This window comes from Perna viridis, chromosome 4 (genome assembly GCF_037379345.1).
Source record: "Perna viridis isolate PV_CMFRI_1.1 ecotype Kerala chromosome 4, ASM3737934v1, whole genome shotgun sequence".
Lineage (NCBI taxonomy): Eukaryota > Metazoa > Mollusca > Bivalvia > Mytilida > Mytilidae > Perna > Perna viridis.
Window position 1 is genome coordinate 44,020,298 of NC_142448.1, and position 17,645 is coordinate 44,037,942.

Below are 17,645 nucleotides of genomic sequence, written 5' to 3' on the forward strand. Positions count from 1 at the left end.
AGATACAAAATCCAGTCATTTTGTGCAGGATACTACAAGAAACAATCATATTAAGTTTCCTACAAATCCATTCAGTAGTTTCAGAGGAGATGATGTTTGAAAAATTTTTAATGAAGATGACAGATGACAACGACCATGACAAAGGCTATGACAGACGACGAAAGATGACAACGAGGGACACCAATAGATGGCAATACCTCACATGGCCTAAGGCCAGGTGAACTAAAAAAGTACATACAAGTACTTACCACAATTTCATCCATGTCTGCTCACATCATTCCACGTTCTGTCTTCCATTCAAGGTTAGAAAAAAATCCTGGGCTTCACATGGGTGTCATAAATAAGCAATGACGTTATAAGTCAACCTGGAGACCAACCAAACTGCTGTGCAAAAAGACAAAATAACATACTTAATGCTTGATTAATCTATCTTTATTTTACAATTTATCATTTCAAAATTTAATTTCAGAGATAACAAATGCATCATGCAGTTTTGATTAAATATCTAAAATCTATTTGATTAATCAACAACATGGAATTTATGCTATACACCAGGAGCTTAATGGATGTCATTATATTTCATAAAAATTGATAAAAATGATGAATTGGTTTTCCATATATTCCATACATTTATTGACCAAGTAATGATCTGATTGTATAATACTAGTAACATTTATTGACCAAGTAATGATCTGATTGTAAAATACTAGTAACATTTACTGACCAAGTAATGATCTAATTGTAAAATACTAGTAACATTTATTGACCAAGTAATGATCTGATTGTAAAATACTAGTAAACATTGAATGGATACTTAGCTATACATGTATATACATTGTATATATACACATGTACATGTATGCATTTCATAAAATGAAATTTACAGAGTCCATATTTTCAAAGATTAAAAAACTTTAATGTTAAATGGATACTTATATATAAGCCAAATGTACATTACAGAAATAAATGCATGCAGTAGAAACAAGTTATAACCCTTCATTTGAGGTTCTGTACTATATCTATATGCAGGGGCGGATCCACGATTTTAGATTGGGAAGGGGGCGCACAGTTAAAATTTCATAAAAAAAATTTATGAGGTTAAATTTTGGGTGCAAAATAGATATCCTTTGTGGTAAAATTAGCACAAAATTAAAGTTTCAACCTAAAATCGCCTAAATCAACCCGACAACCAATGCTTTGCAAATTTTAGGGGGGGCACACGCCTGCCACGCCCCCACCTGAATATCCCGATATGATATATGATTCTGTATTTTATTTATCATAAAAACAGAAAATTGTGAATTAAAAGTGGTATTAGACATACATGCACATGCAGGGATCTCCCCAGGGTTATGAAGCATCACATTACCCTGAGGCTGTATTTTTTACCAGGATGCTATCTGAAAAGAACTTCATGTAGACTCAATACAAATATGATGCTGTAATTTTTAGATGCAAGATGCCATATAAGGGCATTTTATCTTCATATATATACTTGAGGAATATTTCAATCCCTTGATTTTAGCGGAGTCGAAAATTTAAAATAAAAATTAAAACCAGGACAGAAAATTCTGAATATGCATGAACAATAACTGAACTTCATTTTTGGTGGGGCTCTGTACCCTCAAGTTGTTGTAATGGTGAATGGAATACAGGTATCATAGTGTAACAAAGTGACCCTGCAATCTGAAAATGCAGAGATACATGTACCCATAAACAACTTAATTTTTTGTCTGTTTTGTTTGTTTTTTTTGGTGAAAATTATGTGTAGGCTTGGACATTATTGCTACAGTTGATGATTTGCCTTTGAGATTTGATGCACAACTTCCCAGCAGTGACGGTCGACATAACATAAATGCACTAAAATTTGTAGGACTATTTTTGGGAATGTTCTAAAATTTGTTTGAGTTCTATGAACATCTTCAAAAAATTTTTTAAAAATTCATTTATCAAATAAATTAACTTTTGTACCTTTCCTATAATACTTTACACAAATAACTTGAACATAAAATGTATACTTTATGGTGATAATGCTACAGCATAGTTTAACTGCCAAGCCAGGCTCAATATTTTTACTGACAGGGCTTTTTCTACCTTCGAATTACCTCCGATCGGCCCTACTCCCAATGACAAGAAGTTGTTTTTTTCCCCAAATTTATCATGAATTTCCAAGTCATATTTTATTATGAGTCGGCAAATCGTTATTGTCAAAAGTTTTGAGAGAGCAATTTAAAGAATGGGGAAAGAAACACGTCTATTCTGCAATTTTACAACTTCTAACAGCACCAATTTTCGTTCATTATTTCGAACTTCTTTTACCTTTATCTTCCATCGGTTGTAAAATAAAAGGTATCTGAAGTAAAAACGGCATTGTTATGTCCCATAATAATAAATTATTTTATTTCTTAGTTTTTTTTCCCAATTGATACAAAATTCCCAATCTCAGGGCAGGGGCCTTACTTGAAAAAAGGAAGAAAAAGCCCTGGCTGATGATCTTTTAAAACCAATGTGATAAACTGGGGGTCACAAATATACCTGGTCAGACACAGGTTTGATCAAGGGTTTGTAAAATACCTAATCTGCCAAATTACAGGTGTGATACAATTAAATTTAAGAAAGACAAAAGATGATATATATAAACAAACGATCACATTCTGAGACGTTTGTACAATATAGATTTGTTGTAAAAGAGTAATCAAGGGAACCAAGGTTATAGTGGTAATCAAAAGAATGTAATCCAGGGACAAAGACCAGACATGGAAAACAGACATACACAACAAAGAACATAAAGTAACTAAAATCATACATACAAAGTAACAAAAGTAAATGAGCAACTCGGACTCCACTAAAAACTGGGAGCATGGACCAGGTGCACCGGTAGGGTAAGCGTCCTCTGTTTTTCTAGAAACACCCGCCGAGTTGCTCATAAAAAGTTAAGTCCGCGGTAGACAAACAAGGAAAGGAAAACTATGACCAATTGAATACATCAGTTTTCATGATGCTGATGGATACATCATAACGATCCATGAGTTCATGATGACGACCATGCGACATGCATCATTAATTTGATCCTCTATCCTACATAATAACATCTAAATGAACTGTCCCGTACTACCATATGTCATGTACTAAGTTACAGCCCTAGATTAATCCTACGAGGAGGAATGACCCGGCCAACGAAAGCTATATTTTTATATAGCCTAGCTGGCCGAGTGGTCTAGGGCACTGGACTGCATCACAAATTTGACAGTTCTAACATCATTGGGAATTTTTCAGACTGACCTATATAGAGAGATAACATATATATTGTCTAAAAATCCTTTTATAAAAATACATTAGTCACTCTTTAAAGAGTTATGAGAAGCTACAGTAACAATATTAAAATGTTAATTATAAAAAAAACAACACTTTTTCGTTTTAATATATTTTGACAGTATAAAATTGCACGGTATCATTACTGAACATGAAAATTAATTTTTGGTCATCAGGCATGTTCACAGATGTGTAACGTAGCTCTAACTACTTTTTTATATTTTCGAATCGCAAAATAAAAAAAAACAAAATCAAGATCTAAGATTTTGCAGCTAGCAAATCATCATAAATACAACAGGTATGGGTAAAAAATTCACTATACTCGGCATCACATAAATAACATACTGTTAAAATTTGAATAAAAATATTTTCTACGACTTTATTGACACCAACCGTCGTTTAAATTGTCTTAAATGACTTGCTCATTCGTTTAGCCAAACAGCTTCTCAAAAACAAGTCGCTTATTAGCTTAAATCATGCGTAACAAATCCTTACGGGAAAATCCCATACTAATATCCGCCATGTTGGTTTTTACGGGACGATTTGTTTACAAACGAAGTTCGTAAGTTCCCGTCGAACTCCGGTGACAATCGTCTGCTTGATCAACTTCTCGGTATTGTACGTTGTTCGCGTAAAATAAATCCGAGATATCCGAAATAACGCCGAAGTGCATTCTGGGTTCTTCGGTTTTTGGACAAACCATTTAAACGTAAACAACATCTCCTAGCAACCCGATCACTGTAAACATGGCTGACTTTTTACAATGTAAATATTGGCACCTAGAATTAAAATCTGACGGGAATTTAACGATTCAATGTTTAGGGAGAAGCCGTTTGGCTAAACGAATGAGCAAGTCATTTAAGACAATTTAAACAACGGTAGGTGTCAATAAAGTCGTAGAAAATATTTTTATTCAAATTTTAACAGTATGTTATTTATGTGACGCCGAGTATACATATATCTGCATATAAAGGACATTCCAGTAACACATGCTTTTCATCTTCAACACTAAAACAATAACAATTCGTATTTACTAGTAGTTCCCAGAAAATTTGGAAAATTATTCATTTGTATATATTTTAGAAAGTGCAAAATGTATTAATTAGCATAATTTTAGATCCATTCATACAATTACATGTACTGAGAATATTGAGTTTGAGGAGGGTGTTTCATTCCTTCTTCACAATATCAAAAAAATAGATTCTTGAATTCCAAGCTGAAATGGTGTCCCACTAGTCCGAATTTCCTCTGACCTTGCAACCCTCCTCTTTTTTTATTTGGATATTGATCAATATCCAAATAAAAAAGAGGAGGGTTTGCAGGATCAGAGGTAATATAGTGTCCCACGTGCATGAGAATTTTCAGCCCATGCAGAAAATATTCATCATGTCAGTTTGACATTCAAACATCAGCACCCTATTTGATTAAATCTATTCAATTTATTTATTCATGTATTCCATGGGTAGGAAAAACTATGAACGAACCCTACATACTTAAAATTAATGTTGCAATTCAAATGTAAAAACCCGAGGTGTTCGGTCACAACATTAAGTAGGTATGTACTGACCAGGTAAATGTCATTCAAAACATCATTTCAAAATATATGCGAAATCATAGCATTGCCAAATTGTTTTCATATACACAACCAAAAAGTGTTTTAAAATACCTGTATCAACAGCTTTTGTAACTTTAGGTAAAAACATGTGGCGGGAAAGCACGTGCACATATTCGGGCCAATCGGATTCTTCGAAGATAATATTGCTTGGAGCATCTCAAAACACGAATTGTTTAGCTTTTGAAAAGTACCAAATAAAGTACAGTCAAACCTCGGTAGGTCGAACTCCAAGGGGCCATTGAAATGTGTTCGCGTTATCAGAAGTTCGAGAAATTGATGTTCGAATATTTCCGTATTTTTTTCGTTGCCGGTCCGAGTTCGACTGTATCGTTAGAAATTGCTTTGAATATAGTTTGACTTCGGCATACATTGTAGGTCTTCGATCAGGATTCATGGTTCATACAATAGTTTAAGATCAGGGGTTTTAGATAAATGTGTATCTTGTAATTAAAATAATTCAAGGTCTGCACAAGATTGTTTTTACAATAGACAACTGCTTGCCCAGGAATACCCCCTGCATGAATTGCCTAAAGACAAACCATTTTTTGGTTGCTTAAATTATTTGAATGCTATGATTTCAAAAATAAATAATTGATTGCCATGCTTTCAAAAATAAATTATTGGGAAGTTTGAAATTCTAAGTTAAAACTTGTAATTACGATAGATAAACAGATCAATAATTCTACCTGTAAATCTAAACGTACGTCATTAATTAGTGAATAGCTTTTTCACCCGTTTGAAAATATATTTATACATAGAGAGTGCTACGTAGAGTTTTCAATCTAATATTCCAATAGTTCAATAGTTAATTCAGTATCTAAGTTGTACTGTCGGTGGTAATAAAACTGTGTTACGAACTCTATTTTTTGAATAGAAGAAAGGGCTTCGATAAACTTGTACAACAGAGGAAACGTATCTATTGGCGTCAATGCCAAGATGATCTATTAATATGAACAATAAGGACTCTAAACAATTTTGGAGAAAAATTGGTAATATTGGTATTGGCAATGAAAGACAGTCCTCCATTCCCAATGAAGTTGTATTGCCGGATGGTACTAATACAAACAATATGGACTCTGTATTAAATATATGGAAAAATTGTTTTTGTAATTTACTTACTCAAAATTCCAACAATGAATTAGCTACAAATGTAAATTTGAATGTTGAAAATAATATATGTGATTTTCTAGACGAAACAATCATTTTTGAAGAAGTTTTTAATGTTGTCATGAGTGCCAAAAATAGTAAAAGTGCTGGTATAGATTTAATTCAAGCTGAATTATGTAAAAATTATAGTTATTAACATCTAAACAAAATTGTTTGATTTGTTTTAAAAGTGGTAAAATTCCAAAAATTTGGAATAAAGGTACTATTACTCCTATTCCTAAATGTTCTACCTCAGATCCAAGAGATCCATTGTCATATAGAGGTATGACTTTAGCACCATGTGCATACAAACTTTATTGTAGTGTATTGAATAATAGATTGGTAAGATGGTTAGAAGAAAGGGAGACAATCAATGATGAACAAAATGGTTTTGTTAAAGGAAGGAGTAAAATTGATCATGTGTCCACTTTAACATCAATTATTGAAACTAGAAAGAAATGTAAATGGTCAACTTCTGTTTCATTTAGAGATTTCAAAACGGCACACGATTCCATAGATGGATCATTATTGTTTAATTAATTAAATGACTTGGGTTTAAGTACTAAGTTTATGTTTGCCTTGAAAGCCATTTATTCAAATGTAGAGTGTTGTGTTCGTTTGAATGGCAATACTACAGATTGGTTTAATGTAAAGACTGGTTTGAAGCAGGGTTGTGTTTTGTCAACTGTAATGTTTAATATTTTCATTAATAATTTAATTACTGATGTAAAAGAATTAGATATTGGTATAGATATTGACGGTCAAAAGGTTGCTATTTTGTTTTATGCAGATGACTTAATTCTAATATTCCATCAGAGCTTATTAATGTTCATAGTGATCGGGCTAGTGACGCATATTTAGTGTGTTTAGAGTTTTCTTTAGATGATAAGATAAGAATCTTTATTTCTCATCATCATATTGCATAGGTACATTTTGTACAGAGATATTACGCACATTATATACAATATTTACAGTATTTACAACATAGTGTATGTGTTTAGCCAGGACGGCACACATTCTTAATAATAACACGTATAAACTTATATATTTGGACCAATTGATTTTTGTTATATGAAAACATCAATTCATTAAACAATAAAACATTTGGTCAAGTATAAAATTATCTATGGATTAACTTTTTTTCGATACCCTAGAAAAAAGAACATGTCATCATATAATGATATTCATCACGTACATCATTAACATCACATAGTGTACATAATCTGTTTTCTCTTAAAATGTTGTTCCATCGACCTTGTTCTATAGGCAGTCTGTGATTAGTGGTCCGAAATTTGCAAAATAGAAAATAATTCTTTATCTTCCAAAATATCAAAGTATTTCTCAAATACAAGATCTCCCTTAAAAATTCTGTAATTTACAGCTTTAGCACTTTTAAGAACCATTTCATTCCACTTTTGTTGAAATTGATGTAATAAATATGTTTTAACCACCGCCTATAACTAAGTATCGCTACGAAAAGTCTGAGTAATCCATACATAAGAAAGACCACACTCATCGAGTACCTTTTTAACATAAAGAAGCCATTGAAATGAAACACCACGGTTTGATTGTATCTTGTACAATAATTTATACATTACATACGAAGATTTTGTTTGCTTTCAAGAAACAAGTTTAGTGCAGTATGTTACTATTCTATGTGTTGCATCTAAAAGTAATGGATGACGACCCAATTCACCATAAACCATAAGACTTGGAGTTGAGGACTTTAAATGTAGCAAAATCTTGCAAAATTTTAGATGAACCTTTTCTATTGGTTCAGTATTTCCGAAGCCCCAAACCTCTGAACCATATAATAATATAGGTTTTACAATCTTATCAAACAGATCTAGTTGACAAGAAATCGATAGGTTATGGTGTCTACCTCTCTTGAGTATCTCATAAATAGCCTTCATTTTCCACTCTTTGAAAGGAGAACACCTAAATAATTGAAATCTTTGACAATATCGATATTTTGGTTATTGAAATTAAATTTTAGATTGTAGGGCAATCTACCATTACGAAAACAAAGAATTTTAGTCTTGTTAACATTAACTTTAAGTCTCCAAGTTTCACAGTACTGGAAAAAAAATATCTAATTGATTTTGTTGGTCCTTTGGCGTTTCGATCATGAGAGCTGAGCCATCTGCGTATCATAAAATACAAATTTTCATTTATGAATTTAGCTCAATTTCTATCTCATCACATATTGTTGACAACACTGTTGCATCAGGTCTACCAATAAAATCTACATCATTGAGGAAAAGAGCAAACAAAAAAGGAGATAGATTTTCACCCTGTCTGACTCCCGTTTCACATGGGAAATATTCAGAAGCACCTTTGTTGTAAATAATATTGGATTTACTATTCTTATACATATTTTGAATAACATCTAACATTTTACCATTTATACTGTTAAAAATACATTTATACCAAAGACCGTTTCTCCAAACTTTATCGAACGCCTTCTCAAAATCATTAAATGCGCAATATAATTTTCGCATTTTTGTCTTAAGAATTTCGAAAAATGAATATAGAGTAAATATGTTATCAATGGTAGAATATTTTTGTTTAAAGCATGTCTGGTTCTCATTCAGTATCAGAAAGTTATCTGAAAAAGTGCTCAGGCGTTCGCTTAGCATAGCTGTAGAAAGTTTACCCAAGCAGCTTACAATCGTAATGGGTCTAAAATGTTTAGGGTCATTGCTTTCTCCCTTATTCTTATATATTGGAATTATATTACCAATTAACCAGGTCTCTGGCTTAGTACCTGTATCAAAAATCAGGTTAAATAACTTTTCATAAACATCTAAAAATTTCACTGAAGTGCTTTTTATATGCTCACTAACAACATCATCTTCACCACAAGTTTTGTTATCTTTAAGTTTTTTAATACATTTCAAAATTTCCTCCTTTTCTATATATTCATTTAAATCGTAGCTTATCTGAATTAATTCATCATTTTGATAATTTGCAAACAAGGGAGTGGAATCTTCATTATTTTCAGAAGGATCACTATTTAAATCTTTGAAATATTCATAGAGGGATTCAATACTGATATTTGGTTGTCTCTTTCTCCTTCCCTGATTAAGTATTTTCCAATATTCCTTAGGATTTTGTGATCTCATTCGCGTAAGTTTTCTGACCATGTCGGCTCTATATTGCTTCTGACAGGTATCAAGAGTCTTCTTATGTAACTTTCCGGTATTTCTTAACTGTTCCTTGTTTGCCAATGATCTTGACTTTTTAATCTACGTCTAAATTTTCTATAATTTGTTCTTGCAAATTTGCAGTCACGGTACATCCATGGTTTGCCTTGTTAGTATGTCGAGGTATATAAGTCCCAAGGGTGTGTTTTGCACTGCTGATGAATACATCATATATCTTTCCTATAACATCATTTAAAATATTCGAGTTAATATTCTCTCTCGGTAATTCTACAATTTGGGTGATTTCATTCAGCTTAGCCTGATCTATATTACATATAAAAAAATTCTTTATTTTCATTCCATTTCTTCGCTTTCTCTGTTTCGTGTGACAGATCTTGTACATTTGTAACTTTCATTACCTTGTCTTTCTTACTATTATACATACTCATGGAAATACTCAAAGGACAATGCACATCTGAATATAGCTACGAAAACTCCAGAACTTTGCAACTAAGAAAACTACTCAATAAATCAACAGAACGGGTGCAATACTCAACAACGCTCGCATTTTTTTACAAGTAAATTTACCCTCTTGATCACAGTTCACCCTTCCGTTAAGTATTCAATGTGTTGTTAGATTTACAAAAACCAAGTCACTGTTTGCCAAATCTGTTTTTGCCTTTATCACTGTTAATCCTATCTCTGGGATATTAAGCTTGTCTAAAAGAAACAAGTTATCATCTACATATTCTGAAAAATCGTTCGACGGATCCTTATCATCAAATTTGAAATAGTCTAATTCATCTGAGGTTCTTGCATTGAAATTTCCTAATAAAGAGATATACTTATACATGTACCTGTCAGAGAGGGTCGAAAATTCATTTTCTATTTGACATATTGCATCAAAGGAAGTATACCTTGTATATTCCTGTGAAATATACACGATACCAAAAACTGCATCGCTATCTTTGTTTACAAGTTTTGCATTTACTCTAAACCATAAAACATATTTACAATCGTATAATTGTTAATTTATTTTTGCGTACAAGAACATTTAGTTCTTGTGATACTGATAATGGCAAATATTAAATTATCAATTTTATTACTTGTTATGTTTCTGTATCTTAAAGTAATTGGGAAGTTTTAAATTCTTAGTAAAACTTGTAATTACGATAGATAAAAAGATCAATAATTCTAAATAAAAGTAAAACAAAAAGATCTATGTATCCCAGACGTATGTATACTCTTAAATACTCTTAACCCGAAGAATTAACTCTTATCCCCGAGCTAAAAAAACCTTATATTTTTTTTCTCCAACTAAGATATAAGTGCTTTATTCCGTTAAACAAAGAAAGAAGCAATGGTGTACAGACAGTACATTAAAACAATTAAAAACCAAAAAATGGTACTTATGTTTTGTTGAGATGACAATATATGACAATAAAAAACAGCAATACCAATATTAAATTGCATCACTGTTTATACCCAAGCGTCAATAATAGGTCAATTCCGATACATTTTTTTTCAAATTCTTGGCCTGAACGTAAAAACAGGAAGACAATCTACTGAAGAAATTTTTCGCGCCAAAAACGTATAATATCTAGCTTAAAAATGACAAGCGATGCAGGGGCGGATCCTGACACTTTGAAAAGGAGGGTGCCAGTCGGTGTTCCTCAGAATAGGGGTGCTAGGACATTTTATGCCATTTTTTGTCAATATTGCACAAGAAAATAGCAAATTTTCCAATAAAAAGCCAACCACCTGCACCCTCCCCAGTATTCGGCACTGAGCAATGTCATGAATTAATATAAAATATATTATATATATCTCCTATCTGCACTGTGTGATATTTAGGATGACTTAAAGGCTAAAAACCACTAATTCCACTTCCCATAGGCTTCTATGCTAATTTCACAATATTCAATGGCTTCTCTGGACTTTACCTTAACTTTAACCTGCAGATGACTATATATCAGCATGATTCTACATATGTCAGCTCACAATCCTCAGAATGGCATGTGGGGTTAGCAGACTTGCAGTGCAGTACTGGTCACCGGAAGTGAAGGGTCTATAAATAGCATGGGAAATCCCAGTGTTTTCACAAGATAGGGGTATATTTAAAAATCATTATGGAGATTAGGCTTCACATCACAAGAAGCAAAATGCACCTATAAAATGTACAGAAATGTTTTTCCTTTCAGAAACTCTTTAAATTTTTAAAATAAGATGAGAACTTTTTTCACAGCACTAAGAGGAACAGGGGTAATTTCTGCGTAGGACTATTTTTGCGTACGTTCCAAATGCTCATTGGTTGAATTGGTGGTCTGTAACCTTAAAGTAAGCCCACTACGGACCCGATTTTTTTTTTCGAGGTTTAGGGTAAAAGATGTTTTCAGTATATGAGGTAATTGTCTAAGCTAACAGTATTTTCCGTTAAACTAGAGTAACGTATAGTTTTTTATGTATGGATATAATTTTTATACGTGTTTTTTGGAATTTGTTTTGTATTGTTTTGTTTTTGTTGTGGGAGTATGAGTGGTTATTTCTAAAACCACCATAATGTATCAAAATATAAAACTTCTACTATAAACATTATACATATAAGTACATTGAGAGAATTCTACTTTCATGATCATTCGTCGAAAATAATGAGCATTGATCTGTCACAATGTCATATGTTTATTGATTACAGTTTGTGTAATAGAAATAATTAAAGTTTGGCAGCTTTGGTAGATTGAAGTTTTTAACAGTATACTTCAAACCATTATAATTACATACTTGCATTGCTGTGACAATAAAGTCTTTTTAATTTCCGTCTGTCATCTGTCTGTTACATGTTTTTAGGAGTAAACTGTCAACAACATTATAAATATTATTTCAATATCTCCATTTCTACATTTCATTCAAATTATAGGCTTCGTATTCTGGCATTGGTTATTTATCTTTAGATGCAAATAGTTGTTTCGTTTTGCTAACACATTCATATCAGTTTTTTGGTTAATGTAAGTCGACCAACCAAATTACTCGAAAAGGCCCGAATGCTTGCAGTTTCTGGTATGGAAAGAATGTGATATATTAGTATGGAACGGAATTCTATTTAATTCTTTAAAAAAATCCTTAATATGGGCGGTCAAGCACTATTAAAGGCCGTCTCAGCTGCAAGGTGTAGGCAGGTTCGTCTGCTATTGGATTCTGGAAGTTCCGTAAACGAAGCAGACGACTGCGGACAAACCGCTTTGATAAGGACAATTTTCGTTGAAAACGAAAGCAGTCGGATAAAGATTTTAAAATTATTGTTGAAAAGAAATGCTGTTGTTAGCAAGGCGGATATTGCTGGACGAAATGCTTTGACATGGGCCTGTATTTATGGTAGAGACATTGATGTCGAGTTGCTGTTGGAAAACGCTGATCTTGAACTTGATCTTAATTATGTAGATTTAAATGGACACACTCCCCTTTATCATGCAGTGTCTTCTGGAAATGCTTCAACAGTCAAACATATGGTAGACGCCTTGAGAAAGTACGACCTCAGTGTTGATGTACCGGATTACTCGGGTTATTCGCCACTTATGGTCGCAGCTCGTCTGGGATATGACGTCTGTGCAAGTATTTTGATCCAAAATGGTAACGCAAAAGTTGGATTAGGACTGAAATATCCAAAAGATTTCATTGGTGTTGAAAAGTGGGCTGTTCAAAGTAGAGAAAAACACTCCGACAAACATAAGAAACTACCTTCCATGTTGGAGATAAACGCACCGAATAATTTGAAAATACACGGAGGCAAATCAAACCAACGTACGCCAAGATTTATGGACTCCGAGGATGAATCGCTGGAATCCGACATTTCAAGTAGGTCGGATTCGTCGTCGAATGACAATTTTGCTTTTAATTATCCCATAGATTGGTTAATGGCAAATGTTCCGACAATGAAAAATGATATTCCGTCATCGATGATAGCTCTCAGTTCGACACCAAGTACAATTGCAAATGCGTCGGACGACGACGAATATGACAAAGTATCTTATCCAGTCAAAGGGAAAGATTGCAAATCGAAAGAAAATGCTTCAGATTTGAATGCATTGTATGGACTTGTTTCTGATCAGATGTCGACGTCGTACCGACTTGCAGCAAAACCAGCAATCCCAGTTCCAATGAGCTTGTCAAAGGACATTAGTTCTCTGACCCTGTATTCAGAAACCAGTAATCTGTCGAAAGTATCTAAAACAGGTATTTATTTTGTAATACTTTTCAGTCTATTAGCATTCAAGTTAATCTTCATTAGCACAAATTACAACCATACATCACCCATAAACAAAACAAAAAAAGTAAGACATGCATACATCTTAAAGATTACATTCAGCTTACAATGAATCCTCTGCAAGTGTTAACGCGGTTTTTGGATCCTTAACTCAATAAATGTATAAGCAGTTTTCCAATGATCTTGAAAAAAAAATAGAACATCCATATTCTCCAAAAAAATTGCATGATATTTGTATAATGTAATATGAATACTGTAAACTATGAAATTTTCGCGGCAGTTTTTATTTTCGCAATATTTGCGCCAAGGTCCGTAATGCGAAAATTAAACTGCGATTATTTTCTTGAAAGAATATAATAATACAATTTGATTTAAAAAGATCAAGAATTTTAAAACTGCGCAAAAACAGATTGATAGTAGAAACCGCGAAAAAAGACGGCGCGAAAATTCCCGGTTTACAGTATACAATTAAGAAATAATTCATGGAGTGGGTAGATTTGTACTCATTTTAACATTTATATTCGATTATTTAACACCGAGCGACAGCGAGGTGTTAAATGGGAATATAAATGCCAAACACATGTTAAAATGAGTATAAATACAGTAATTTTTGTGACAAAAATTTTCCCTTGGCGTAGCCAAAATAAAAGTTGTTCCGTTGATCCTCCCCCGTATGGAAGTTGGATTAATCAAGAAAGAAACCACATATCCAAGTAAATCATCTATTGAATAAATATCAGTATCAGTATATTATTAGATAACCTCTCAGCCGTTAAATCATCGCGTAAACGTTTTAAATGAGTGTTTTGTCTCGAGGCGGCGAAAGAAGAGAGACAGTGCGCAGGTGCTAAAGGTGGGGTTGTACCAACATATACTGTTCGAAGACGTCATATTAGAAAATATATCTAACCATCTCAGAGCAATACATACAATACAAGAGGTTAATATTGTCATGAACATTTAATTGCTGAAATCGATTTTCAAGCAAACAAATTTATATACTTATCAACGTAAAAGTCAGGCAAGTCCTAAATACTAACGATGGATACACCGAACAAAAAGTTCAGTAACTCTTCCTGTTGAAATACATTATTATACATGCATACACTCAGGAAATATCCTACTATTCAAGATGTGTCCACGACATCAACACCGCCATGGGTTTGAGTCCTTCATGAATTCAGGTTTCCAGACATCTGTCCCAACCCGGGGTTTTCACTGATTTACCAGTCTGAAACATTAATAAATCGGACATTCCTCCCATACACGCCTATCGACCATGCAAGAAGCTCACGTTAGCCAAACTGTCTTACAGTCGGTTTAAGTTGATTGGTGACTTGTATACATGAGTATTCACCGACCTTAAATAAAATTTATCTTTACCACTACCTTTTTCCCTTTATTTTGTCATAAAGGTGTTTGTACCTGTGTATTTAATGCGTACAATGTATTTTTCTTTAAGCATTCGCTGGCATTTAATCTATCTTGATTTCTGTTTAATTATTTTAGGTAAAAGGTGTAACTCTGAAAATAAAAAATGGTCAGCGTTGAAGAAAAATCTGCATCTCAAACGAGCTAAAACACAAGAAAAAAGAAGCACAACGTCTGGAGGGTCTCCATGGGTACCGAATCCAGACGACAACTTAGTTGCCAGGGATGAAACTGAAACGAAGAAAACTCCAAAGAATTCTAAACTTCCACTTCTGCTCGATACGAAGACGAGTTTAGTCAAACGAACAGGGATTTTACAAAATGAAAACTACTCTCAGATTTAAGACAAGAAAAAGATATTTAAAAAATAAGTGCTTGAGTCTGCACTGATAATTTATTGTTTAAAGTATCATATTTAAAGTTCTTATCGAAACATGATAGACACGCTCAATACCAAGTTATTGTATTTGCTGAAATACGGCCTCTTGTCGAAATCAAAATTCATTTGTTTTGCGCCAGCTGTACAGAAAAAAATGCGATCAAAAGTTCGTTTCAGTAGCTATGCATGTTTTTGCCTGTCCAAATAAAATCATAAATTAATTCATGTCCTTAATTTTCAATTGCAGTTTTGCTTAATTGCTCAATTTTCTTACACATTTCTGTTTATCTGGAGAGTCTCATTGGGGGTTCCAGCATTACTGTTGTCGGGTGATAAAACTATTTGACCTACGAACAGAATGTAGGTAACAGAAAAAAAGTCACAAAATGAGTAAGGAAGGAAGTTATACAAAAAAGTCCCAAATATGCTTCATAAATACGGAGTTATGCAAGGTGCCAATTTCATTCACAATCTATATACTTTTTATCTCAAAAGTGGAACAGCTGAATATACTTATATATACTGGTTATATAATTTTTTTGTCAATTTTACACATGAAAATGACAAATTTTCAAATAAAAAGGGAATGCCAACCCCTCTGCAGCCCCCTCTAGATCCGCCACTGCTGTGTGTCCTGTGGCGTGGAATAAATTTATGATTTATGTTACCAATTAAAGGACCACATATGAGTCATATCCAAGCGTACATTCAAAATATTATACATACACACAAATACACAAAAATATGCACTACATTCACAGTCATCATAAAATTTTGGAAAAGGGGCTAACTTCTGGCCTCTGTTTGTCTTGTTCCGTTTTCACCTATGGTTTATTTTTTAATGTTACAAGAGTATATAGTGGTAACTCTTTGTATAATGATGTTTCTGGGCCAGCTAAAGCCTATCCTGTGGTATAAGGATTTCCTCGTCCTTCATTGAATGCCAATGAGTGGCTTTGGGCTGACATTTTCATCCCGGTGGGGTTGTCACTTTGACAATATACTCCATACATATTCTCGTTATATTCTGGGGATCATTCAGATACGAACAACAACTTTTCCAGTAGATCATCAGAATGTTGGCATAATGATAGATTTTAGACTAATTGCAGTTCATCGGGGTATAAATTTCAGGATCCAATCATGACACCAAACTTTTTATTCAGTACGTAGAGGGCTAAGATTTTTTTAAAAGTAATAATAATAATAATAAAGCCATTAAATTACGGTTAATGTTATTTCTGAAGCCCCCCCCCCCACCCCCCACATAAAAAAGGTCGATCAGTGGCTAAATGCAATTGGCGTACGAACGTATACACTCCCAGATGTACTTAATGATAAGTGCCAAACGTATAATTCGGTCACTGGTGGTAATTTTACCTTTACTTTCTATGTAAAATCACACCTTTTCGCATCCCTTTACCATCTGCGTATGGAGTTCTCTCATCGCAACTCGTACGTTATGCCAGAGCTTGTCGTAACTACGCAGACTTTTTGTATCGGGCAAGACTTCTTACAACTAGACTTCTTGAACAGGGTTATGTTGCTACAAGATTGTAGTCATCACTACAGAAGTTTATTGGTCGTCATCCTGAACTCGTGAATCGTTATATGGTGTATCCATTTGCAACGTGAGAACTGATATGTTCAACGTGTAGTAGTTTTCCTTTCCTTTTTCGTCTACCCTTGGCTAAACTTGTTTATCAGCAACTCGGTGGGTGTTTCTAGAAAAGCAGAGAACGTTTACCCTACCGGTGCACCTGGTCCATGCTTCCTGTTTAAAATAGTTGCACATTTACTTTGTATGTATTATTTTGGTGATTTTCTTTTTTCTTTTTTTTTGTTTTGTGTGTCTGTTTTCCATGTACGGTTCTTGTGCCTGGACTACATTTTTTCCTTGATTATTCTCTCAAACAATTGTCAAGGGAATAGCTCTCAACTAATTCTTTTAATTATTTATCAGAATATATGTAGAAATTAAAATTTTGCAGTTAGATGACGTTTTACGGTGTCAATTTTAGAAGTGTCTGAGTGTTTAGAATAGAGTAAGAATTAAGTGTCATAAATTCAGTTGGAAATAGTGTAAACATGTAATCAATTTTCTTGGGAATTAACCTAGTGACTGAATACTTTTGATAAGAAAATCTGTTTCAAATAAATAGTATATTAATTTCAGATATACATCTCAACATTTATGAAAATCGTGAAAATTAATTGAGGTATATCTTTCAATTATTATTATTAATTATTTTTTTTGAAAAAAGCGTGATTTTACATGAAACAAACTATGAGGGGACCGAATTTTGAATAATTAGGTCACGTATCTGTATATACAAGGGGAAGATCAAACATCAAACA

The 17,645-nt window shown here is 33.3% G+C and overlaps 2 protein-coding genes across 2 annotated transcripts in view; one reads left to right on the forward strand and one right to left on the reverse strand.

Moving 5' to 3' along the window:
* Window positions 1-368, reverse strand: part of LOC148620207 (ankyrin repeat and fibronectin type-III domain-containing protein 1-like) — a 208,995-nt gene extending 208,627 nt beyond the window's left edge. Inside the window, exon 1 of the mRNA XM_088580895.1 lies at window positions 249-368. The gene's annotated coding sequence lies outside the window, so the exon portion shown is untranslated. The remainder of the gene's footprint in view (window positions 1-248) is intronic.
* Window positions 369-12,316: 11,948 nt separating this feature from the next.
* On the forward strand, window positions 12,317-15,475 carry LOC148620210 (uncharacterized). The gene is made up of 2 exons (XM_088576989.1): window positions 12,317-13,446; window positions 14,987-15,475. Exons 1-2 carry the CDS (start codon window positions 12,342-12,344, stop codon window positions 15,250-15,252), a joined length of 1,371 nt encoding a protein of 456 aa, XP_088433115.1. The 5' UTR covers window positions 12,317-12,341; the 3' UTR covers window positions 15,253-15,475.
* Window positions 15,476-17,645: the final 2,170 nt, after the last annotated feature.